This window comes from Ornithodoros turicata, chromosome 6 (genome assembly GCF_037126465.1).
Source record: "Ornithodoros turicata isolate Travis chromosome 6, ASM3712646v1, whole genome shotgun sequence".
NCBI lineage: Eukaryota > Metazoa > Arthropoda > Arachnida > Ixodida > Argasidae > Ornithodoros > Ornithodoros turicata.
In genome coordinates this window covers 43,432,012-43,457,086 of record NC_088206.1, presented here as the reverse complement: position 1 = coordinate 43,457,086, position 25,075 = coordinate 43,432,012, and the positions used below count along the sequence as shown (strand labels likewise).

At 45.1% G+C, this 25,075-nt stretch overlaps 1 protein-coding gene across 1 annotated transcript in view; it reads left to right on the top strand.

Annotated features, from left to right (window-relative positions):
* Positions 1 to 7,338: 7,338 nt before the first annotated feature.
* The window catches only part of LOC135397931 (uncharacterized), a 265,815-nt gene continuing 248,078 nt past the window's right edge, over positions 7,339 to 25,075 (top strand). The window contains exon 1 of the mRNA XM_064629423.1: positions 7,339 to 7,459. Within this exon, the coding sequence (XP_064485493.1) occupies positions 7,360 to 7,459 (100 nt within the window). The 5' untranslated portion in view covers positions 7,339 to 7,359. The remainder of the gene's footprint in view (positions 7,460 to 25,075) is intronic.

The window sequence follows — 25,075 nt, the reverse complement described above, 5'->3', positions numbered from 1 at the left end:
CGGCGATTTGTCGTGCAAGTTAACTTTTGTGCCCCGTAGCTTGGCAAGTTTTTTCCTTGCCATATCGTCGCGGCTCTCTCATGCTGAATTCAAACGGAAGGTATCAGCTTTTAGTCCGTTGCGCAACTCGTATCAGCAGCGAAGAGGAACGACAATTTCTTCTTTGTCATTGTTGTTGCGGCTGGCACTATCATCAATGCGCATAGAAGCCAAGGTGGGGTACCCGGCGTGATAAGATGTCTGCGTGATTTCGAGTGGAGCGAACCATATGGTGGTATATCTATATGGATACATATCTATGGGTAGATGCATTGGTGGCCAAGCTGTATCGGGAAATCTCATGAATTACAGGGGAGTGGTTGGAAAAATTCAGGGGGAGTGTACACCTCCCTGTGCGGGGTGCGGGTAATGACCCTGGAAAGGACCGCAATTTTAGCAAAGTACCTTGGCGTAAACAGCTGAGCGGTATAGTTATTAGGCATTCGCATATACAATTCGTCAATGACAAACTTCACTTGACAGACCAACAAAAACAAATGAGCTTCTTTTCCAAATGAGACATTGAAAATTTGAAAGGCGTTGCAAGTTCTTCGTAATAGTTCTTCACGAACGATTATCCCAACGTTCAGGATCACTGAAGTTGTCGGTTTACACACTGTATTGTTCATTTTGCTTGCATTTTCAACGTGAAAAAGAAAAAAAACAGGGAAAGAGAAACAATTAAAAATTTTCATACAATGACCCTCGTACATAACTGCTCCATCAATTTTTTTTTCCTTTTTTTTCTCTGTGCCTCTCTGTCCTCCGTATATAGTTTTTCGCGCATGATATCCGGAGAGGCTGCTGCTATGCTGTAAGCCCATAAACTTAGTGTAATAATTAAGATGATGTCATTTTCTGCACTTGTCTTCACTATTACTTCTCAATTATCGTATTACTTACAGTGTAGTTTTTCAAAATGCACGTTCAGACCAAATCGCTATAACTACTTGTTGATTGATTGATTGATTATGTGTTTAATGGCACAAAGGCAACAAAGGCCATAGAGCGCCAAAACTATGCTGAGTGTGTCGGAGACGATTATGGGAAAGATGATGTGAGAGAGAGTGTGGTAGTTAAAACCTATCTACAGGTATGAGCGATGAGCGATGATTGATTGACCAGGATAAGAGAGAGGGGGATGACGATAGCAAGCGAGCATGGCAGTTAAAAGCTATCTACAAGTGTGACAATGAGATATTTACATGAGGAGTTCGGTGATAATGGATAAAAGCGGAGCAATGCTTATCATCTACATCTGACTAAGAAACCCAGACGTGGTCAAAAATTTGATTACGTTATCAAACGGCACAAGAGGGGTGTCACCCAGTAGAAGGGCTGGGTGGAGTGGGACATGGTATCTGTAGAATGCGGTGAAATACTGTTGGCGTTGGTGTTCGAAGTGAGGGCAGGATGCCAGTACGTGCAAGACAGTCAAGCTGTCACCGCAGTGCGCACAAGCTGGCGGATCCTGACCTCTGAGTAGGTGGTGATGCGTGAGCCATGTGTGTCCAATCCTCAATCTCGCGTAAAGAACTTCGGATGATCTGTTGATGTGTTCAGTCCGATGCGGGGGAGAAACGTGTGGCTGTGTGAGGTGTAGCTTGTTATTTTCTTCCATGTCCCACTCCTGCTGCCACTGTGTGCAGACAGCTCTCTTTAACTACTTGTTGAGGTTCATGAGTCACAAGAAGTGCTCGAATGTGAATGTACTTCCTAACGTCGACAGGAGCTGCACTACATCGAGCAAGGGTAAAAACAATACCTGGAAACCTGGTTTCATTCCGAATTCTTCACTATTGGTGTGTGCGTGTGTGTGTGGGGGGGGGGCAGCTTTATTCTATTTAGTGGTCAAGAGTCCTCCGGACACAGAATAGCTGACTGCAAGCCATGCACATGCGGCCCGCGTGTGCGAGCGCCCTGATTGTCCTGATCTAAGCATTGCTTCATCTTAAGCTAGAAATAAATAATGTACTCGAGGGCGCGTAGCACTTGTTTAGCGTTATCTCCAAATCTGGTATTTAGTTCTTCTCTAAAATATCTGGTCCAACGAGGTCGCGTTTGATCAAATCATTTCCACTCGGAGACGCCACCACTCGCATCGCCACAGCACTCGCAGACGCCAAATTGTCCATATCTTCCATTTCATTTAGTATTAACCCTGGGTATAAACGTGATATCGAAGATGTCATCGCTTAATTACGTAGTCTGTATATCCATGCTTAATAGCTACGAGTCCGCGGCCCATACCTGTTTCCCTTGCTAGAGCCTGCGAAGTAGCGTTTGGTCAAATCATTCGTGTTCAAGCGACCAAAGAACAAACAGGAGACAAGATCACACACAAGTCGCTCTGTTGTTGTTTCGTGTTTGTTCTTTGGTCGCTTGTGGATTTACACCAACCAGCCCAATCTATATACTTCAGACATTTTGGCAAATCGTCGCCGAAGTGGCACTCACTGGCGCCAATTTGTCAGTTTCCTCTATTTTAGCGCGTAATAACTCTTGATACCAATTTGATACTGACGGTATCATCATAAAATTACGTAGTCTGTGTATCGTCTGCGGAGCGTAGCTGGTGTCCTTGCTGCACTCTTAGAACTCGCATTTAGTCAATTTGTCGTCCAGAAGGCTATCACAGGCGCCAACTTGCCAATTTCATGCGGTAATCTCCCGATATCTGGAAAGTCTCATGCTCGTTCCCACAGTTATACATCACGTCTTATTCTTTATCTTACGCGAAAGCTCCCGGGCGTGTTATCGGTGTTGTTATCAGGTCGGGGCGCGAAAAGGGAATTGTTCGCCTCAGATATGTCCTCCTCTCCCTGCCCAGATCTGTTCCCCCTCACGTACTCACGCACCACCCTGTAAACTTAGCTTCCTCGCGTAGTCCTCTGCTATCAGGTCAAGCCGGGTTTCAGAGGGGGTGTCCCTGAATTATGCTCTTGGGCTGTTTCTCGACTACTTTAGGGGCATTTTTGGTCACCGCGCACCTATTGTGTCTGGCACAGTAGCCTCTGATCTCCTCTACAGGGTGCCTCAGCTTTCTGGAGAGGTTACAGATAGCATCAATGGGCCCATCACTCAAGAGGAGGTGGCTAGGGCGATAGGTGCATTAGATAGAGGAAAGTCGCCCGGTCCTGATGGACTCAGTGCAGAATTTTATAAAACGTTCAGTTCCGTGCTCTCGCCGTTGTTGACATCTGTGTTCAATGAAGCTTTTAGTCGTGGTGTGCTGCCTGCATCTTTTGGTGTTGCGCACACTGTACTAATTCCAGTGAAAACAGATCCTGTCGCGAGGTGGAAGGTAGAGAATTATCGTCCCATTACTCCGACTAATGTGGATTATAAGATATTAGCGAAAATCCTCACAGAGCGCCTGCAGTCTGTTGTTAGCGATACTGTCGGGAAACATCAAGCGTATGGAATTAGAGGCTGTACAATATTTACAAACGTACACACGGCACGTTCGATTGTGCAATGTTGTACACTTCTGCAATTGTCTCTAGGCATGATGCAGCTTGACCTCAAGAAGGCTTTTGACAAAGTAAGCCATGATTTTCTGTTCATCATCTTAAATCATGTGAGATTACGGGATGCCATGCTGAAGTGGATTCGGATGTGTTACCATAATGTGAGCACCCGGCTTCTTGTCAACGGGGTTGCATCTGCTCCAGTTAGAGTTCTGTGTTCAGTGAGGCAGGGGTACCCTATATCGCCGATTCTGGTTTCGATATATCTAGAACCTCTTTGTCGATCGATTCTTGAGGATATACTGATACGGGGTTTTGTACGAAACCCCGATGATGTTACCCTGTTCTGTTCCACTCCGGAGGAAGCGTGTCGCATGATTGCGCATGTTCGTAAATTCTGCTTTAGGTCAGGAGCGCGGGTTTGTTGGACAAAGAGTTCGGGGACCTGGCTAGGGGTAGCGCCTACTTCAAGTATGCAGTGTGCTGGGCCGTCGTGGTCAAGGTCCCCGTCCGTATACCTTGGTGTCCCCCTGGACAAGGCTCGTTGTTCGGCGGCGTGGGGTATTTTTTGCAAGTCTTACCCTGTGGCAGGACTTCTGTCAATAAAATGCACAGAGTCTTTGCCACCTACGTATGGAATTCAAAATACGAAAGGATGCGAAGGGATAATAACTTTCATTGTCTCTTGAGTGGGTGTCCTACAACCATGGGTCGTTTGAGTAGTACTCATTTTTGCTTTCAGGTCTCCTTTTGTGGCCTTTAATTCCCTGGCTTTGCGAACCATTCTTTCCGGAGCTCCAAAAAGTCAATGATTCGCTGTTTTGACTACGACGCAGGCGCCAGTGTAAATAATGCAGTCCCTTTACCAATAGAAACGTTATCTTCATATTTTTTTCTTGAGTTCGTGCAGGAGCTTCTCCTAATCATTTGCCAGGTCTGTTTTGTCATCTGTGTGTGTTATTTGTTGTTGTTGGTACTTCCAGCCCAAGCCCTTTGGCCACGATAGACTCTGCACGCGTTTGCAACCTCATCTGCATTTTTCTTGCGCACAGTTGCCGTCGGGCCGTCGGCCTCTTTCTTCTCACTGGTCTTTCGCCCAGTACCTGCAACAGCGACAGCCGCTCATTATCATGGGCACTCTCCGATGTGGAAGAGGCTTCAGCTACAGGTTGCACGGCCATACCCTCCTCCTTAACCCCGAGGCACCGTTTGTGGTAGGTTGGGCAAACACGGTCGCCAGGGACGAGACCCAGTAATGGCACCTTTCGAGATAAATCCATGGAAATCATCTTCGTACCCTTTACTTTCTTGTTATGGACAGAAAATGGATAAACACGGTTCCTCGAAGCCAAGACGAGAGGGTATTTGCGCACATATTGCGGGTATTTGCGTTTTGCGTTTGGCGGTAGTGGTACCCACAAATTCTGGTGATATCTTTTGGGTCTCGCCGAGATCTTGATAATATAAGGAATTGCTTCTCAAGTTACAGGATAGAAAAATCAAGGAACGCGCCAGGCGTTGCGGTGCACTTTTCCGGTCCAAACGTGCAGATGCAGGAAACCACAATACCTGACTCGAGGGCAGCCGTGTCGCTGTACGAGCTTGCCATAGGCACCACGCATAAAACGAGAGCAAGTTAGTCACAGATCAGGAAAGCACTTCCCCAAATCATACAACGTGCACTTGCGTGTGAGGTAGCCACGCATGTGTGGCCGCCCAATCAATTCAGTGAATGTTCGCCACATCTCCTGTCTTATCTTGGGTTCCAAACAAAACAAATCGGCGACGTAGTAACGGTAACGTGTCGGCTTGCTGAGCTCAAGATCCCCATTCGATCCCGGCCGAGGACAATAGCAATGTGGGGGAGGTAAACATTGCTTCTAGCAGCGTGTGCCGGAGATTTCCGACGCACGTCAAAAGAACCCCAGGTGGTTGAAATTATCCGCAGTCCTACCCTGCGACACGTGCAACATGTCGCCACAAAAATAGGCTGACACACCTTACGTGTCACATCACGTCACCATTACCATTATTATTACATTGTTCATAAGGGTGCAATACCAGAAGGACACAGCTGACCCCTCGCAAGCATAACGAAAAAGACCTAAGCCGCTTATGCTTGGGACCATAAACGGACTCCCTTGGCGCAAACCATTGCCTTGCCGCATGCAATGCTACAAGACTAGTAATCTGAAAATGTTACCTGCTACAAGTGAAAGCTTGTTTTGAAGCTTTCATTCTTTCGACAGTAAAAAGAGAAAAGAAAAAAGAAACACCGTAAAATACCACTTGTGACGCCGTTGGATGTCGCGAAAGCCTTGCTTCGCGCAGTTTCATGTTTCTCGTACTATGGAAACTTTAAAAATTCATGACGCGCGATAAACAAAAAACGCCTTGGAGATACTTTCAGTATTGGTAGCTGGAATATTGATGAGTACTTGGGTGGCAAAGTGGGATCCGTAACTCGTCCACCAATGCCCTTTTTTGTACGCCGAATTTGCCGATATTTGCTGAAAAGGCCAACTTCGGAATTTCTTAGAAAATAAACCATTTGCCACATGACCTAAAATATTTTTTGCTGTGCAGTGTATTAGTACTTTACCATCGGATAAAAATATAATCGGCTGATTTTATCCAACCGTTGTTAAGGAAAAAAATTCTGAGCTTGGCACAATGTGCGCTATTTTTGCCCAGTATTTTTTATGCGCTGATCGCTTGAGTTACGGAAGCTGTGAGAGGTGAAACTATCCTTCCTCAAAACGACCTAATTATAATTTTTTTTGCTTATTTGTAGCCGTATTCTTTCCACAAGCACCAAAGCGCGCATTGGTTTTTGACCCGGAGCCGACATTCGGCCCCGCCCTATACAGCCGTGCTACACTGCGTTGGGGAAAAAAATATTTTTCCTGGTGCACATTTACGCATGTCCCAACATCATATAATTTTTTCTCATAAATCGACGTTGGCCGAGCAACACCACTGGAACGTTTGAGCTGGAATGACCCTTGTGGTTTTATTGCTGCGGTCCTCAAGGACACAAATACGGAAATAGGGAAAGTTGGGCCTCTTGCTTCTGAGTGTAGTCCAGGACCCCATTGAAAAGTGTCCTGCAATGTGTTGCTCTGCACTGGCGATGGATGATGCAATCCATAGCAAAGGACTCTGCAGAATCTTTCTACACAAGATGATCAGGCCAGTGTAAGTAATTGGTGTAATGCGTGTAAGTAATGAGTGTTCAACGTGTTTTGAAGCTTACACACAAGCCGCAAGAAACGTGTTGCGAATGTAAGCTTAGCGCATCGCATGTCGTACAATAAATATCCCTCGATTTTCACGGCACTGGTAAATGCCTCTTGCACACGCCAAGAACTGTATTTCTTTCTCTTTTCCTCCAGATCAATAGAATTTGGCAATGAGATATTCGTTCCTCCAATTGCTTATTATTACCCTCCTTTGGGTCGCGAGAAGTGAAAAGTAAGTAAAAGTGCTTGTAAGATGCGAGATGCACTTCAAGGAGTTCATAATAACGGCGCGTGAGAAGAACTGTCGTACAGCGGATCTCGACCGTGACGGGTCGTCTACGTTGGATTGCGCCTCCAGCGGCCACGATGCGAAACTCGGCCCTCACGCGAATTCCGGCTACGGCTTCTGGCCGCACACACCGTACGGCCGACGTTAAACAAACAACGCTTGGACGACAGCTGCACACGAGGAAAAAGCAGCACCTGACTACACATAAACACGTCCAAGTACCTTCGATGTCAAGATGCTGCCTTCGATTAAATTGATTTGTTTCTCGCGTTCCATACGTGCCCTTACTGCTTTTCATATCGCATAGAGATCTACCACTATGATTTGTATTGGACTGTTTCTACTGTGGAGTTGTGCGACAGCAACGCCAAGAGGACATGGAAAGCTTGACAAATTCCTTCTCTGTGGTGAAAAATTTAGTAAGTACAAAACTTTGTTTTCCAAGGCTGTAATATATACTAGCAATATGCTAATCAAATGAGACATCCCCACAACATCTAGCACGACAACCACTGAGGTGGAAGGAAAATTTGTTAAAAACTTCGTGCGAAGGCATTTCGAGCGTTCACGGAACCAACAGTCGAATCGTGGTTGCAACCGAAGAAAGGTCGCGTGTCATAGACCCAGCTATGCAGAGTCATAAACTACATTTTAGTCACGCCGATCCACACAAAAGTGCCGCTTGCATGGCAGACAGACTATGGTCTTCAGCTAAGCATATAAGAAGGGACAACAGCTCTCGTTGAGATTCACCTGTAGTTTCGTTCGTACTCCCGGCGCTGAAACATCGTCGTTTTTGGATCCACCACAGGAGCTTCGCCTCTGAGAATCCCCAAGGAAATGTTAGGGTGCTAAGGCGAGGTCTGCAGGTGCCTGGTGCAGGTGCCTGCAAAGTCCCTCACCTGGTAACACTCTTACGAGACGGAATGTAAGGACGATTTGGTGTTGGGTAGACGACTGTCAGGTCGTGGGTCGGTAGTGCATTGTCGAAAAATCAAGGCAAATCAATGTCAACTAACCCATGGCGAGCACGAATATCGGTGAGAAAAGATATGGGGTTCCCCGGGTATGGCGGTTCGAGCGTACGCCGTACTTTGTCCGTTCGTAAGAAAACGTGGGGCGTAGAGTGGAGATCCGATGGAATGAATGAAGATGCGGATGTGGAAGGCGCATGTCGGCTTGAACTACAAGGAGGAGAAAACTTCCTCAAGGCGACAGATGAAAGTGGTACGTGAGTGGTTCCAACTGACGGAGGTCTGAAGATATCTGTCGGTAGTGGAAGGCTGGTACCATGCTCTAACTCTGCCAAGGAACAAGCTAAATCGCGTTAACTGTTGCGCGTGCACCTAAAACACTCACGAGCTCCTCTGGCCACTTCTGTCAGATTCGTCCTGCGCCATGATCGCTTGTTTAGATGGTGGTGGAACCACTCTACTAATCCCTTGCACGCGGTGGTCGACACGATGGTGGTTGACACCATTGCACGCGGTGGTTGCAATCGGATGACTCGCGGTGGTACGGAGCCGGACGGTGTCCAAAAGGCATGACAGGATGTACCGGCGTCCTTTGGAGGCGGCAGCATGCCGATAATATCCAAGTGGACCTTTGCAAATCAGTCGCTAGGGGCAGAGAACTTGCAAGGGGTATACAGGGTGTCCCACCGAAATCCCCCGGCTGGATAATTCGTGAACAAGTGGTGCCATCGAAGAAATTTCTGTTTGGTATAGATCCCTGGGACATCGGCTATGAACTCAGTAGTGAGCGGCTCATTTGCATATGCTCACTAATTAAATAAACATCCGAACTTTTAAATTTTACTTCGCACGCTTACGGAACGTCTGTTTTACGCATCAGGACCTTCAGCGAAGAATATTGCAAAAAAAAAAAAAAATTCATCAACACTCAGTGATTTTTCCGAGTAATTAATCGGTTTCGGTTTACATATTTCTTGCGCGGAGCAGTGCACCAATGCGCTCTTCAATTCAGTTCATCCGCCTGGTTCACGCATGGGTGCGACGGAAGATTAGGAAGAGCCGCAAGAGATGCTTTAATATTCCTTATCAAAGCGACTGGTAAAAAGCGCTGGCGGTTCTGTCGTTCCGTAGGTGAGATAGCGTGCTCTTATCATGGATGATGACGAATGCGCCGCGAGCGCTGTGAACTACCCAAGCAGCACAATGTACTGAAAGTCGAGTGCAATAGGGGTGGACGGGTAGGTGGAAGGCCTTGAACAGACTCTTGAAACTAAAGAACATTGATAAGACACATACCGTCCACCCCTATTGCACTCGACTTTCAGTACATTTTGCTGCTTGGGTAGTGTGAACTACACCACGAAATTGGCTCCTAGCCAACCAGCATCCCGGATGACAACGTTCTCGCCCAATTTGCTGAAAACGGGAGGCTGAGGCTGTACAGTAGGAGAAGGAACACAAAAGCGTCTCCTGCGGTCTTGCGGCTGTTCCATATCTTCCGTCACCCCCGTGTCATCCAGGCGGATGAACACGAAATTGACAGCCGGATAGCTGATCCAAAGAGCGCATTGGTGCACTGCTCCGCACAAGAAATATGTAAACCAGAACGAATTAATTTCTCGGAAAAATCACGCGCGTGTCATCAAGTGTAGACGCGTTTTTTTTTTCTTTCAATATTTTTCGCTGAAGGTCCCGATGCGTAAAACTGAGGTTCCGTAAGCGTGCGAAGTATAATTTAAAAGTTTGGACGTTTATGTAATTAGTGAGCGTACGCAAATGAGCCGCTCACTACTCAGTTCATAGCCGATGTCCCAAGGAACTTTACCAAAGAGAAAGAAATTTTTTCGATGGCGCCATCTGTTCACGAATTATCCAGCCGGGGGATTTCGGTGGGACACCCGGTGTAGGGTGTGCAGATTACACTTGGTCGCCTGCCAACAGCGAATATCCTGCCGAGCGCTAGACCAAATGAAACGCTGTAGGTTCATCGTGGTCGTAGCGCAAACTTCTGGATACGTTAGCCCGTGGACGCAGTCGAAAACAAGACGCAGTAGAGTTACTGGAGGCCTACTGAGCGCGGTTGAAGACAGGTATTATCCGGAAGTACTGACTTTTCGGAGTTTGAGAACGTGACGTCGCGGTGCTTCAGGGTGGTGTTTTGCCCAATACGTACCTGTTCAGTCTCCTGGTCATGTGACTGTTCTTACGCGATCAGTGCGGCAATAAAGACTATGGTGCCAGCGACGACTTGCACTCGATTTTAAGGCGTCGGTGACGATGCTGTTTGTGCCTTTAATGTGCCGTGTATCTGTTAAACATTCATGGCCCGGTCATGTTGAAACACTCCAGTGACGACGCTGAGGACTCTATAATCTCCGCACGGACTCCAGTCCCCAGTCTTGGGCAAAAGCTTGACCCAATCATTCGAGACGGGCTGGCGATCGAGCATGTGCTGAAACGCTGACTCGGAGTTCACGATGCTGTACTTATCTGGAGCTAGACGGCGGGGTCCGGAGTGTAGTCCTGTTGCTTGGAAATCATGACACACGGGTGTGGTTCAGTCCGGTGGCTTTGAGAGAGATGTAAATTCGGCCAACACTGCAGCGAAGGTACCGCTACTGGCGGCAGGACAACGATACCGTATCCGTGCTCTCGACGCACAGCTTTGTCGTAAAGTCTGTGCGTATCTTGCGGTTGAGGTCTACGATTCGTACAACCTGATGGGGCAGATCAGCTCCCATGATATTGTGATCAATTGTTGCTGTGCGGAATATCATCGGAAAGGTACGACGTAGCTCAAGTGACAGGGTTATGGTGCGTTCCCCATGCTGTAATGCCCGTCTTGCTCGCTGTTGTGAGGCAGTATACGGGACGACCTAATCGTTTCCTTCTTGTAGTCCGAATTAAGCTGACTTGTATCCCTGTGTCTACATCGAAACACCGTCTGAAGTGAGACTGCGTCGGAAACGAAAAGAATTCGGCTGTTGCTTTTGAGCGTCGTAGAGGGCCCGCACGCCGCCATTAGTCACCCCTGGGGCGTTTCCGACCATGTACACGGTGGACGGTAGTTGCACGCGCGTGCGCGAAAAGGAAAATGCAAGCAATACAAATATGTTGGCTTGGCTTCCTTGTCTCTTCTTGTATTAAGGGGTTGTGATGACTATAGTGGAGAGATCTCAATGGCCTAACTTGCCTTTGCGCCAATAAATGCCGAATCATCATCGTATAGTGGAGAGATGGACATTGAGTTGAACAGTGATACAATCAGTCGGTACGATTTAACATATTACTTTTCGTGTTGATGATGATGAAGGTAGTTCTGCCGTTGCATTTGCTGTGGATCCATGTCTCCACCCCTTTCCACTTCAAGTGGGTAGAGTGACTTGCTGGTCCGTTCTTTTTTTTTTTTTTCATAAGGCCGCACACGTTCGCACAGTGTACGCGCGAACCTTTCCGTCTATCCCTGATGGGTGAATTGAATTGAAATTAGAGGCCGGAGCAATTGGTTTCTGTTGTTCTAAAATTACGACAGCGGCCACCGACATCGTTTATCCTCTTCGTCCGATAGATTGATGTCCAGAGCGGATCTCCATGAGTTAGTGCTTCTGCCATCTACACCATGCTTCTCGAAGAAGGATCACACGCTTCTGCCTTTTGCTCTGGATGGATGCTGAGTTATCTATGAGAGATTCGAGAGGGATTACTGTAGGCCGCGCTCCTGTGATAAACTTGGCTGGTGTTAATGGTGTTAATTAAGTCCTGGTGGTCATCGTAAACGTACGAGGGCGGACGAGAGTTTATTACTGTTTCTACTTCCATCACAAGTGACACTATTGGCCTATAGGTGGCGCCCCGACACGCGCATGGAGGATCACGTGATCGGAGGTGTGGGGATTAGAGCCCTGGACGGGCCTGGGCCCCCGGCAGGAGCCCGACCCGGTCCCCGTTCCGAACTCGACCCGGCCCGCGGGTCGGGCCGGGTCAACATGTTTCCGAAAGTCAGGCTCGACCGGGTCACGCAGCTAATACCACACTGTGAAGGACTATTACTTCATATTATCAGTGCATGCGTCATTCCTCTGTGTATATTTGCAAAAACAAGCAAAGTACACAGCATTATGCGTATCATTCGACCCTCTATAACATTATCAAAGGCACTTCACATTGCTCCTGACTCCTCACATATTTCACAAATTTGCAACCCTTGGTGAGGGGGGTAGGTATCGGGAGAAGGAGTCTGTGGACATCCTCTACCTACGCAAAGACTTCGTAGTGTAACGATGATGCGCTTGCCCGCTTGCGTTCTAGATTTAATTTCGTCTCGTGATGTTGTGGTGTTAAACCGACAGTTCTTTTATGTTTGTGGCAATGTCTTCTCTTCTTCTAAATTTACTTATTAATTTGTTTGATAAGCGATAGAAACGCGTACGTCACGGCTGGGAATACTATGCAGGGATCTACTCGCTGAATCACCAGGCTGGGCCGGGCTCTACTCACTAGGCCACTGGGCCGGCCGGGCCGCATAAAACATGAAGGTCTGGGCTCGAGCCGGGGAGGGCTATTTTTCGATGCCCCCAGGCCGGGTCGGGCCCGGAAAAGTCGGCCCGTGCAGGGCACTAGTAGGGTTACCGAAGCATTCTCGCCGTTCGTTCGTGTAGTAAATCGGGCAAAATGCGATATTGCAGCGTTCCCCAGTGCAACAGTGAGCAACACTTACGCAAATGCAGTCGAAGTGAACTTTCACAAGTATCTTTGCGAAAAAGACGTAGGATATGGTTTATCAAGCTGAGAATGGAGAAAACTCCAAAAGACTGAGTGGGATTTCAAGGCAATGCCGCATTGTAAGTAAGTTTTAGATACATTCTATGATCCTGTGGAATGGTTTTGGCTCTTGTTGCTAGGATCAAAGTGTCGCTTTCTGAGAGACATCACTGTGCCATCAGTACCGCATCTGTACCTACCGCATCCCATGTTTGACAAGGCGCCCCGTCCAGTTGTACGGAGGCGAATACACAACGGTAAAATAACATCCTGCTGTTATATTTTATGCGCCACATGTGCGACACCTACAATAATCGTTCTACTCGCTTTTAAGATGAACAGCTGCTGGGGCAACGCAAAGGTTGACGACGCCGTTGAGTGCGACTTGCGTGCGCCAATGAATGGTGTCATGCTCGTTCGGGTGATTGCAGAGGTACAGGAAAGCGCACACCAATTGATGCCATCTCGTTTTTTCCCTTCATTTATTAATCCCGAAGAGTGAAATTATGGTATATGCCATATGATCTGCTGCCGTTGGCCATCGTAAAACATATGTTGCTGCAATGCAAACCCTGTAGAAGTCTTTAGTGGGAGTTTTAGAAGTCTAGATAGGTCAACTACCTACATGTAGCACAGTGTAAGTAGAGAACTAGATATAGTTCAGTAGTACACTGTTTCACTAAGTTTATTCATTGTTATTTCACTGCTTACTCACTGTTTATTCACTGTTATTCACTGTTCGCTGTTATTCACTGTTTATTCATTCATCAAGTTACGGTACATCATAGGAGGGCAGCACAAGTAGTCTGACCACCCATTTGCGGTTTGCCATGGCCCCTTGAATGCCTGCAGTGTGCACGAGCCACAGTTACGGGGTGCTACAGGTGCAGCTTCTCAGGAAACTGACGCATGCTATCAATATTTGGGTAAGTAAGTAAGTAAGAAACTATACACCAATGAGAGCATCAGTAGGTTATTTTTTAGGTGTCTGATAGCACCACAATTTAAGTTTGTGGTATATACTCTACATACTGGTACATTCTGTCATGGCTGTCTGACAATGCATATTTATTCATAAAGGTCCAGAGAGCACAATCAACACATGAGCCTGTCCACAGCAGACAGTGAGCAGCAGTGGGAAATGTGAGCCAAACAAATTCCAGCTTTTTAACCATATCAGACACATATTATTCCAACCAGGCACACAAGAGTCATCAGAGCTTGAGGCGTCTACTTTACCCAACAATAAACAACGACTTTACTTTATTTTATGTAGTAAGCACGGCAGTTGTTCCGTGCCAAGCTTGAGTGTCCGAAGCTTTCTCCATTGTCTGCATGCGTACTAAGGAATGAACATGAGTTAGTTGCCCTTATCAGTCTCTCATGCAAGCAATTACCTGACAATATTGCAGCTCTTTACACAAAATTGCATAAATAAGCTTCAGAGAGGTTTTTCACTTTATGATGAAGATGCAGTCCTGCTGACCTTTATTAAGTTATACAATAATTTAACGTATAGTGCGCTCAGCGTGATTTTTCGGATCCACAGGGCGACAGTGGCAAAGATATTTAAGTTGTCTTCTGTCTGTGTCCTCTCTATAACGTTGGGTCATGCAGTATACTGGCCTGAGAAGGATAAAGTGCTGAACAACATTACGTCTGATTTCAAGTGTTACACAGACACACATGTCGTGTTGGATTGCATAGAAATTCAACGGTAAAGGCCAAAGGGTCTAAACTCCAGAATTCATAGTACAGCCATTATAAGCGCATTTACACAGCCAAAATCGTATATGTACAGTTTAAGAACTCATTTAGGCACATCAATGTTGCAACATCTTCAGACATCACAAATTATGGACAGAAACCAACTTGTAGAGCATATAATTGGTGGCAGCTGTGCTGACCTTCTGGCTCAGGAGATGTGTGGGTGGAAGCAGGGCACTTGTATGGCAGTCCCTGTACTAGCCTCCTGAGTGTGTCAGCTGCTGCAGCTGCTGCTGCTCTTTTGGAAGCTCTATCTGTAAGACATTGCAATGCAAAACATACTTGTAGTGATGCACTTTCATAAACAGAAACATTTATAAAAGGCATTTACAAACAAAAATAAATGAATAATCAGTAACCATCGACATGCATGTAGATGATGCCTTAACATGCTTTTGTATTTCATAGTTGCTGAAAATAAACGCTAACAAAATCAAGGACTGGCAGTGAGTGATGTTACTGTGTTTCATGTTGTTATGCATATTATCAGCATGCAAAAGGAACATATTTTACTAGTACACACACAGTACAAAAAGAAATCTAGCACACCTCATGCTTATTGAAATTGTATTTGGGAGAAATGTACGACATTACATGCATAACATTTGAGTCACGAACACTAACAGCATGCATACATTCTCAGCACATGCAAGCCCCACGACAGGGCATCATGTAAACTGTGCACCAACGCACTGTTGTTGAACATCAGTACATGACAGCTTCGGCAAACACTTCTGCTGTCTGATATGAAAAAGCACAGCAATACAGTGCTTAGGAGTCTGCAGAAGTCTGAAACGGAGAAGTAATGCAAATTACTGATGAGTGATTACGCTACCTTCCGTTGTAGTTCTGACCTCACCCTGTCTTGTAGGAGCACTTCACTTGCTGCTGGAGGTTCACTTCGTGTGCCGCAAGTTTGTGCTTGAACGCTTTTCACGCTGCAATCTATGACATGTCTCGCGGGGAAAAAAAGTCATCGACCTCCAAGAGACATCTCTTGCAGTCCCCAATGTGATCCATGATTAAACGGAGGGACACTGCAAATGGGCAAGCAATATATGGATGTAGCAGTACAGCGCGCGTTTGCGAGGAAATATAGCGTGAAAAAAAAAAAAAAAAAAACACGTACGCGGAATTGATTTCTTTTGCTTCTCCATCTACATCCTTTAAACGTCCCAAAAAGTTTCCAAAAAACGCGGATTGAGCTCATGAGACGAAGATAGAAATGTTTAAAACACAATTCAGCGGAGCAGCGAGAAATACGACCAACCCACTCAGTTTCCGCTGCTGGTCGCCATGCGCCTATGTTTGCGCTCGGGGCCAATAGTTCTTCATGTGCCAATACTGTTCTACCAACTGTCTTCGTTAATGCCTGTTTAAACGATCTTATCAGCCTTTCGTAGAACCCGCCCCACCACGGTGCACTTGCTGGAACGAATTTCGATTTGATGTTGGTGGTCCCAAGCGAGTCTATCACTGTATTGTCTCCGATGTGACAAATAATACTTTAAGCTAAATGTTGGACATTTTGAAAGTAGGAGCGTTGTCACTGTGTATTACACTAGGTAGCCCTCGTCTGGCAAATAATCGTCTTAGTAAGTGTAGGAAGTTTTCCACTGACATATCACGTGACTCTTCTAGGTATAGAGCCCTTACAACTTCACACGTGAGCACAGCGATATAAACCTTTACATTAGGTTGATGCCTGTGCGCATCCTCGCGATAAAAAAAAATCGACTCGTGTCAGAGCAAACGCATGAACTTGTAGTAATATGTCGGCAGGAACTGGTGGCGTCTTCTCGCTTGTATCGCTTTGATTAAATCTTATACAGCTGGTGGCACCAATCTCGTCTTAAGATGCCACTCCCGTAAGTGCAGCTTAGCGCTTGAGCTCCCTCAAACCAGGTTCAGCGAGGGTAGCCCTCAATTGAGCGTTGCACCAAACTTCGCGGTCACTTGAACACATCACTTCGCAAAACCGAGCTCTAGGAGTTTTTGTTGGTCTGCTGTGGGAGCCGCGTGCTATGGCTCTTCCAAGTCAATTGACTACGCAACGCAAAGTGCGACGGGCCCAATGGGCTTCGTCATTACTGTAGCAACAGACAGCGATTTTATTCGCAGTAATTGAAGTTAATTTGTATTTCTTCTTTCGAAACAAAGCTAAATAAAGCTCGTTTTCAACATTATTGTGTCGTGTGCATGATTCGCTTCATTCTGCAAATGCTGTCGTCTGCTTTATTGCAAAATCTCGTCCGCCGTGCTTTACGATGTCATCGAAACCGCGATGCCCGAATTTTGCGCCCAGGGAGCAACAGAGCGATTCCACGTCAAAAGCTCCAACGCATCAAAAGATCCAATGAGTCAAAATATGCGCCAGAGTAGTATATAGGATGGAGACTCGTAGCCCACAACACTACAAGGTTGCTGGACACGTTTAATTAGCAATTAGAGCTAATTAGGACCCCCACAGTAATTAGAATCATCCAGTGAGTCATCACACTAATTGGGGAGCGTCTAATGTTGTGGGCAACGACTGTCCATAAAAAGAAAAAATAGATAGAAATAGAGTGGAGAGAAGGAGTTTAGTTGAAGATCAACTTCGCCATCTTGAAGAAAGCGGTCCGGAACGGTCACTGACCATCGCTGGGTGACGGAGCACAGAGGCAGGTGACTACCTAGTTGCAAAGCATCACACCAGGAGACGCCACCGTCCTCCTTGTGACCACCAGTTCTGGACATCCTGTAACATCAGGTGCGACGTCATCATGGTATGCCTGGGCAGGCTAGGACAGCTCTGGACATGCAAGGAGAAAAACACTCATAATACAGACACATGCCAACTGCTGTGAAAGCAAGAGTAAATATGCCAACAAGAGACACCATCAACAGCTAACAACAAAAAGAATCAAATCAGCCCACAACAACAGCAGTCACGGGGAGCGCAGAACGATGCGTCGGCTCCATCCAACAGCCAGGCACAGAACTGAATCGTAATGCTTTTTTCTCCTCTATGAAGTCACGCATCTGCACCCCCCTAGCGGTTACTTTCTCAGCTAATTTCATGACAAAATTATTAAGAATCACGCCAGTGCTACGCTCGTTCCCAATGCAGCTTTTGTGGAAGATAGAAAATGCCAGGGATGCCTGGACAACAACAACCAGCACCCAACACGCATGGGCACGTCTGGGCATGGGCACTGCTAATCGCGAACAAGGCGGGGACAAAGTTATCACGTGCGAAGGAATTAGTTACACAACAAATCAGCCCACTGTCCACCACAACGGCAGTCACGAGGAGCGCAGAACGATGCGTCCATTCCGTCCGACAGCCAGGTGCAGAACTGAATCGTAATGCTTTTTTCTCCTTCATAAAGTCATGCATCTGTCCCTCTTGCGGTTACTTTCAGAACTAATTTAATTGCAAAATTATTAAGAATCGTTCTAGCACTATTCCCATTCGAATCAAGGGTGCAGCAGCACTAGCGTCATCGTCAAGACAAGTACGATCAACATAAATCTTTCTCGTCCAAAAAAACAAAAAATACAAAGCTAGATGCGTCAACAAAGAAAAGCATGCAGGGCGGGGCATGTCAGGACATTGCTCGACGAGCGCTGTTACACGAGGAAAAATCACACGAGTACTGGGCAACAGAGGAAAGCAAACACAGAAAAACACTTGAACAGGGTGAAAAAGACACTGACCATCATCGGAGTATTTTCACGTACACTGCATTCCCTCATTGTAAATCCCCTCGACACAAAATCCACCAGAATTATCGTACACCATTCACCAGTGGCGAGCCACTCATCTGTAGCCCGTCAGAGGCAAATGGAATCCCGCCCGAGGCTACACTTTTCCACTAACGGCCAACGCAATCGCTAGGAGCAGAATCAACGCATCCACACTCGCCAGTGGCCAGCAGAGAAGTGAATCCTTGCGCCCTCTGCGGGCCTTGCTCATTGGTCGTGACATCATCCTATTGTCTTTTTTTTCACTTATGCCCATCCCAACTGCTCTGGACAAGGTCCACCTGAAACAATAGAGACGTCATCACCCAGGCATGCAGCTGCATGGCTCGAGGACGCGTACACTTTAGACAGGGGACCTGTTATTTATTGAATCACCATCCCAAGAGGATTTCCTTTATTCTACTATAATGATTGCATAGGAAACAGAAAAACTATTGCAGAAAAGCACCTTGCCTGAAAACTGATCGTAGGAATTAAGCATTTCAATACCAAAAGTCTTACTAAATGAGACTTACAAATACAGGAAAGAAAAATATCCTAACAAGTAACACCATCAATGGCTAAAGACGACGAGCTAAGCGAGACACGTCCATCCCATCCGAGAGTGAGTCAGATATCTGAATAATGACACTTTGTTCCTCCTGAATAAAGCCACCTATCTGTTGCCCTTGCGGTTACTCTTCGAACTCATTGAATTGCAAAATTATTAAGAATCGTTCTAGCACTACTCCCATTCAGGGCAGCACTATCGACCACGTCAAGACAGTGCTTCAACAAGAATGTTTCTTGTCAAAAAGAAAAAATACAGAACTCCATGCAGAAGGAATGCAATACAGAACAAGTCTGGGCATGTCAGGATATTGCTCAACGAGCACTGTCACGCCAGGAAAAATCGCATGTTTGTCATTCAACAAGGGAAAGCCCGTACTACCATGCTAATCAAGAAAAAAAAATATGCGAAATGGACGTCGTAGGACCGCCGATGCGGATCTTCGAGGGACCTGTGGAGGATCTATTCTGGCCCCATAGGTATCGCGCGCCTATGGAAGTATCGTAACTTTAATCATGAAATGAATACAAGGATGCAGGTGTGCATCCAAAACACTTTATTTCTATGTGGATTTTATTTACATTCGCATTATTATTATTTACAACATTCGCACATGCATGCTGGCACATAAGCAGTACAAATAATGAAAGAATGTGACAAGGTGCCATATCCAGATCATTCCCGCTCATAGAGATCGTGATCACAATATCGCCACATTATGTAAACAAGAAAAAAAAAACATCCATGTTACTCGCCGTATAATTGGTTGGTATCCTGCATGGAATCGGCGCAACTGTATCCTAACGCTCCTACACGCCATATGAACGGCTTCCGGTGTCTTTATATTGTTCCTCCGTGTGTCGAAGTTCTGGCACCGAGGCACACTGATAAAAACGACAGACATAATACAGGCAGCATTGGTCTCTGCCTATGGCACATACGCTTACCAGCGTTTGGCAATACTTCCCTTTTATCTAGCATTGTTACCTGTAACGCATAAGACAGTACATAATTCCAAGACTGCTCAAAGAAAAAACATCCCACCCTTTCTGGGAGACGCTGAGACGCCCACAAAGAGGAATGGCCGACGCTGAGCGGCACAGCCGTTTATTCCCGAAAGAACATCAAGAGCACAGTGAATGGACCATAAAACAAAAGTAGCACACACGCGCTAATATGCTTACATTACAAGCTCAGCTAGGATCGATTGCACTAACCAGTGGGCTAAAGCGACTTGAAGAACAATGGAGTCGAAAGCGCGAGCGCTAACAAACAAAGGCAGTACGGCCGTTTACTTTGCTCCCGGATCTTTGCTCTTAAAAAAATACGTCGCGAAGCAGATGATTATCCTTGCGATAAACCTTTGATTCCGGTGGCAGTAGGATATATCCAGAAAGGTATCGTGTGTTTGCGAAGTCAGCCCAAGGCGTGTTGATGGGCGCGCATTGCTCTGTTGGGCACTGAAGCTTGCAGTCAATGATGTTGCAATGACAATTTTATTTGATTTTATGTGAGTCATTAGCGACTTACCTATTTAGTGAAGGGTCGAAGTCTTATGAACACATGCAACTGGTTTGGTTTAAAAATGATGAGAGCTACAGCGTGTAGCGATTGATGTTCACATTTAGCGTTCCACTCTATAGTATTCTTGCAAAATATATGGGTGCAAGGAAATAAAAGCAAAAAGAAGTGAATTCGCTTCTGTATCTAATCTGTATATAATTGCTGCGCGAAAGCACGGCACCGTTTTCTCTTGAATGTATAGCGAACATGCATTCCTTTTTTTTTGTCCGCGACGGACGACTGGCGATATCCTATTACATCCGGAACGAAGACCTATTGTTTCGCGTTCGCATATATGTGTGTACCGCCTTTTGACGATGGTAGGATAATTATTGACCTGAGGAATAATATGGATTTATGTGATTGTGAAATAGACTTTGTGTTTGCGCTCGTCGTGGATACAAAAAATGTGTGTGTGTGTGCGCGCGCGCTTTTGTGAATCTGGGACCCCACTTGACAAGTAAGTGCTTTGTGTTTGCCTTTTCGTGTGAGGCAAGTGATAAATTTATGTTCTATTGCGTGAAATAGTGATTTAAAACATAATTGTTATCACGTTTGCATTGTAATCTGTTGGATTGGACGAGCATTTTTAATGGATTGCCACGCGATCCTGGTGAAGTCCTTATTTTGGGCACGCTATTTTATGAGTTCTTGACGCGGATCCTGTTGCGCTGCACTTGATATGCCTTCCTGAAGCGGTGAAGCCTTCCTGAAGCTTTATCGTATTATGCTGTCCGAGCTGGAGTGACTTTCCCTTCTCGCTTAAGGGATCGAATTTGTGTACCCTCGTTTTCTGCTTTCTTTGCGCAGGGATAACGCGACTGCGCATGTAGCATTATGCAAGAATTATTTGATTGCAGAAATGGGTATCTTTGTCTCAGTTTATTAGCGTGTGCCTCGTTTCTTTTTTTTTTTTTTTGTTCAGCAAAAGTGCGTGTAATTTTTCACTGCTCTTTTCTTCTGCTTGAAGAAAGCTGCTTGGTAAAGCTGCATAGTGTTCTATCAGTGGAAGTGCGTTTGTTTGTTTGTTAGGTTTTGTTGGGTGCTCGATATGTCGATGAGGTAAGCAGTGCTTTCATTTCATTTCATTTCATTTATTTTATTTTACACAAGATACATCAGAACTGGGAATCATAGACATGCAGGAGCCAGAGGGAAACACCCGGTTGAAGGCTCCTCCCTGAAAAGTGCGTTAATCATAATAAGAGCACAAATCATAATACATGAAAATAATACAGTCCAGGCAACAAAAACCAAAAATAAAAATAAATAAAGAATGGTGCACCGTTCATGACAGGAGACACAAGGATCAAGAACTGTTAATTAACAATACATTTCTTACTTGTTTTCTAAAAGACGAGTAAGAACATCCATTTATGTCAGCGGCAACAGGTTCCAATTACAAACACCACGAAGCAAAAACGATAGCCTGCCGTAATTTGTACTGATCTTTGGTAGATTTAACATTCCACGTGCTCCTGCCCTAGTACGCGAGCTTGAATTCAAATTGCAAAAATTTATCTTAGGCAAGGTTAGATTAAGTTTTAAAATACGATAGGTCAAACCTAGAACGCCATATGTTATTATGTCCTGGACACTGAGAATATGAGTATCACGATATGAAACATGGGATAAATAAGGCAAATCAAAGATAATCCTGATGACACGGTATTGTAAGACTTCCAGTGGATCTTATAAGTGACACCCCACACAGAAGAATTATATGAAAAATACCGGCCTCGGTGGCTCAGTCGGTACCGTGTTCGCCTTCTGATCCCGAGATCGCGGGTTCGAACCCGACCGAGGACGCCAGCAACTTGGTGGCAGGGTACAAAGTTGCTTAGACACGCCGTGTTCCGCGAGGGACGTTAAATACGGGGTGACGTGTGATGAGCTTTCATCGCACGTTAAAGAACCCTCAGGTGGGCAAAAGCAACCCACAGACCGACCACTGTGGCGTTTGTCATGATCTCAGTTGTATCGCGACGTAAACACCCAATTATTATTAAAATTATATGAAAAATGGGAATGCGAGGATACTAATGCCATATGAAACCCTTCGAGCAATATGTTTGATGTGCGACACGAAACGTAAGTTTTCATCAATTACAACACCTAAAAATTTAGTTTCTTGACAAAACTGCAATGAAGAACCTAATAGCGATAGTGACGTGGGCGGAACTATATTTCGATTGGGAGAGTGAAATATCATAGTTACTGTTTTACTGGCATTTAATTGTAATTTATTGCAACGGCACCAATAGATCAATTTGTTAATATCACCTTGGATTTTAACTGATAGATCAGAAATATCCTTGCCAGGGGTCGTGTCGTCAGCATACAAGTAAACATCTGAATAAGCTATGTGAGCATAAAGATCGTTGATGAAAAGTAAAAATAACAGCGGACCTAGAATAGACTCTTGGGGCACTCCCACGTTACAAATTGATGGTAATGCGGAAACATCCTGATATCTAACAACTTGAGATCTAACTTTAAGGTAACTTTTAATTAAGTTAAACGCAGGGCCAACAATTCCGTAGCTAACTAATTTTTTAAGTAGAATTTCATGGTTAACACAGTTGAACGCATCGGAAACGTCAACGAACAAGGAAAGAGCGATGCCTCCTTTGTCAATAGATTGTTTTATGCATTCAGTAAATAAGAGAAGAGCAATCTCCGTAGAATATCCATCCCGAAAACCGAACTGGCTGGGGCACAAGATGTTAAACTTCTCAATGTAGCTTATTAAACGCCTGTGTAATAATCTCTCAAGGATTTTATACTTACAGCAGGAAGAATTGATATTGGCCTATAGTTATTAATAGCTGAAAAATCGCCCTTTTTGTATACCGGCACAATGATAGCACGCTTAAGTGATCTGGGGAATTCACCACACTTGAATGCAAGATTTGCGATATGAGACAGCGCCAGTGAAATCATGTCCTTAACCACCAGAGCAGCACAATGTACTGAAAGTCGAGTACAATAGGGGTGGACGGTATATGTGTTATCAATGTTCCTTAGCTTCAAGAGTCTGTTCAAGGTCTTCCACCTACCCGTCCACCCCTATTGCACTCGACTTTCAGTACATTGTGCTGCTTGGGCAGTTTCATCCTCGAAGCAGGTATTCCGTGGTAACCAGGGGATGTGTAGCGCAAGGATGATATGATAATGGGTTGCAGATAAAATGACTGCGGGAGACGGCAACAAAGCAGGATGAATGTCGTCGTTATCAATTAGTACGAATTGTTAAAGAAATCACTGAAAGCACCAGCAATATCAGAAGGGTTTTTCAAAACAGCGTTATTGTAAGTGATGTTGTCAATGCGTCGATTAACGACGTCCCTGTTAAAAAAATTGTTTACAACTCTCCATTTATCCTTTACAGTAGCGCAGGACGACAATCGTGCTTCATAGTAACGATATTTAGCATGATGGAGTGTCAGTGACAAGTGCTTAAAGCCGATATCTTTGTGCAAGCGCAACATTAAACGGCTGCCTTTTTAGTTTCTTCCCAAGATTATTTCTTTTTAATGCATTTCAAAATGCTAAGGGTAATCCAAGGAGAAACAGGGCTGACGTATTTGTTTCGTAAAATGGATATTACAAAACTTGAACCAATGGCCGCAATAATGTTCGCAGAAAACAAATCATACGCTTGGTTAACACATGTGGAATTTAGGACTGGAGTCCAGTCCAACCGACCTATACTGTGAACAAAATTATTGCCGTTAGAACATACAGATCTAGTGTGTTTCTCAGAATGGCGAATATTAAGTTTGAGTACAGCGCTAACCGGATAGTGGTCCGAGATATCAACATGAATGACTTCAGCATTAGATAAATTGCAGTTCCTTAACCAAATATGATCTAGCAACGTTGATGTCTCAGAAGTTACTCGAGTGGGTGTTTTAATTGGACAATCAAAACCATAACTAGCAAGACAGGTCGTAAAGGACAGTGAAGGCAAACAAGACTCATCAAGTATATTAATGTTAAAGTCGCCAGTAAGGACCAGAGATTTATTTTCACAGCTGATACGATGCATTACCTGTTCAATAATAGATAAAAATTCATAAACAGAACAGAGAGGGGGGCGATAGATAAGTCCAACAGCAATATTTTTTGAGCATTGGAAAAAGAACGTTTATTAATCTCAATCCATTAACTTTCACAAACAGTCGTGCTATAATTCACAATATCTTCTCCAATAGAGTAATGCAACTGCTGAGCAATAAACAATCCAACACCGCCCCCATTGCACGCACCTCAACTAGCATCACGACAAACAAATTCAGACCTAAAATTATCATACTGGTACAAAGACCCTCACTACTCTTCAACCAGGTTTCGCTTATTGCTATCAAAGAATACTTGTGATCGGCGGCACAAAGAAATGAGATTATATCGTCAAAATGCCTTCTTAGGCTTCTAGCATTAAAATGAACACATGAAAAACTCATGGCATCAATTAAGCGTTATATATATTTACATTCTTACTATCGTGACAAGATCTGCCTCACATCTTATGCGGAGTACAGGGCTGCCAGTTGTGTTGCCTGACTTCAATCTGGGATTGACCAGTCCATGCGAATCTCCAGCAGTTAGATCTGGCAGATTCACGTGCTTTTGCAAACAGTTTCTTGTGGCAGGGGTCAGATGGTCAT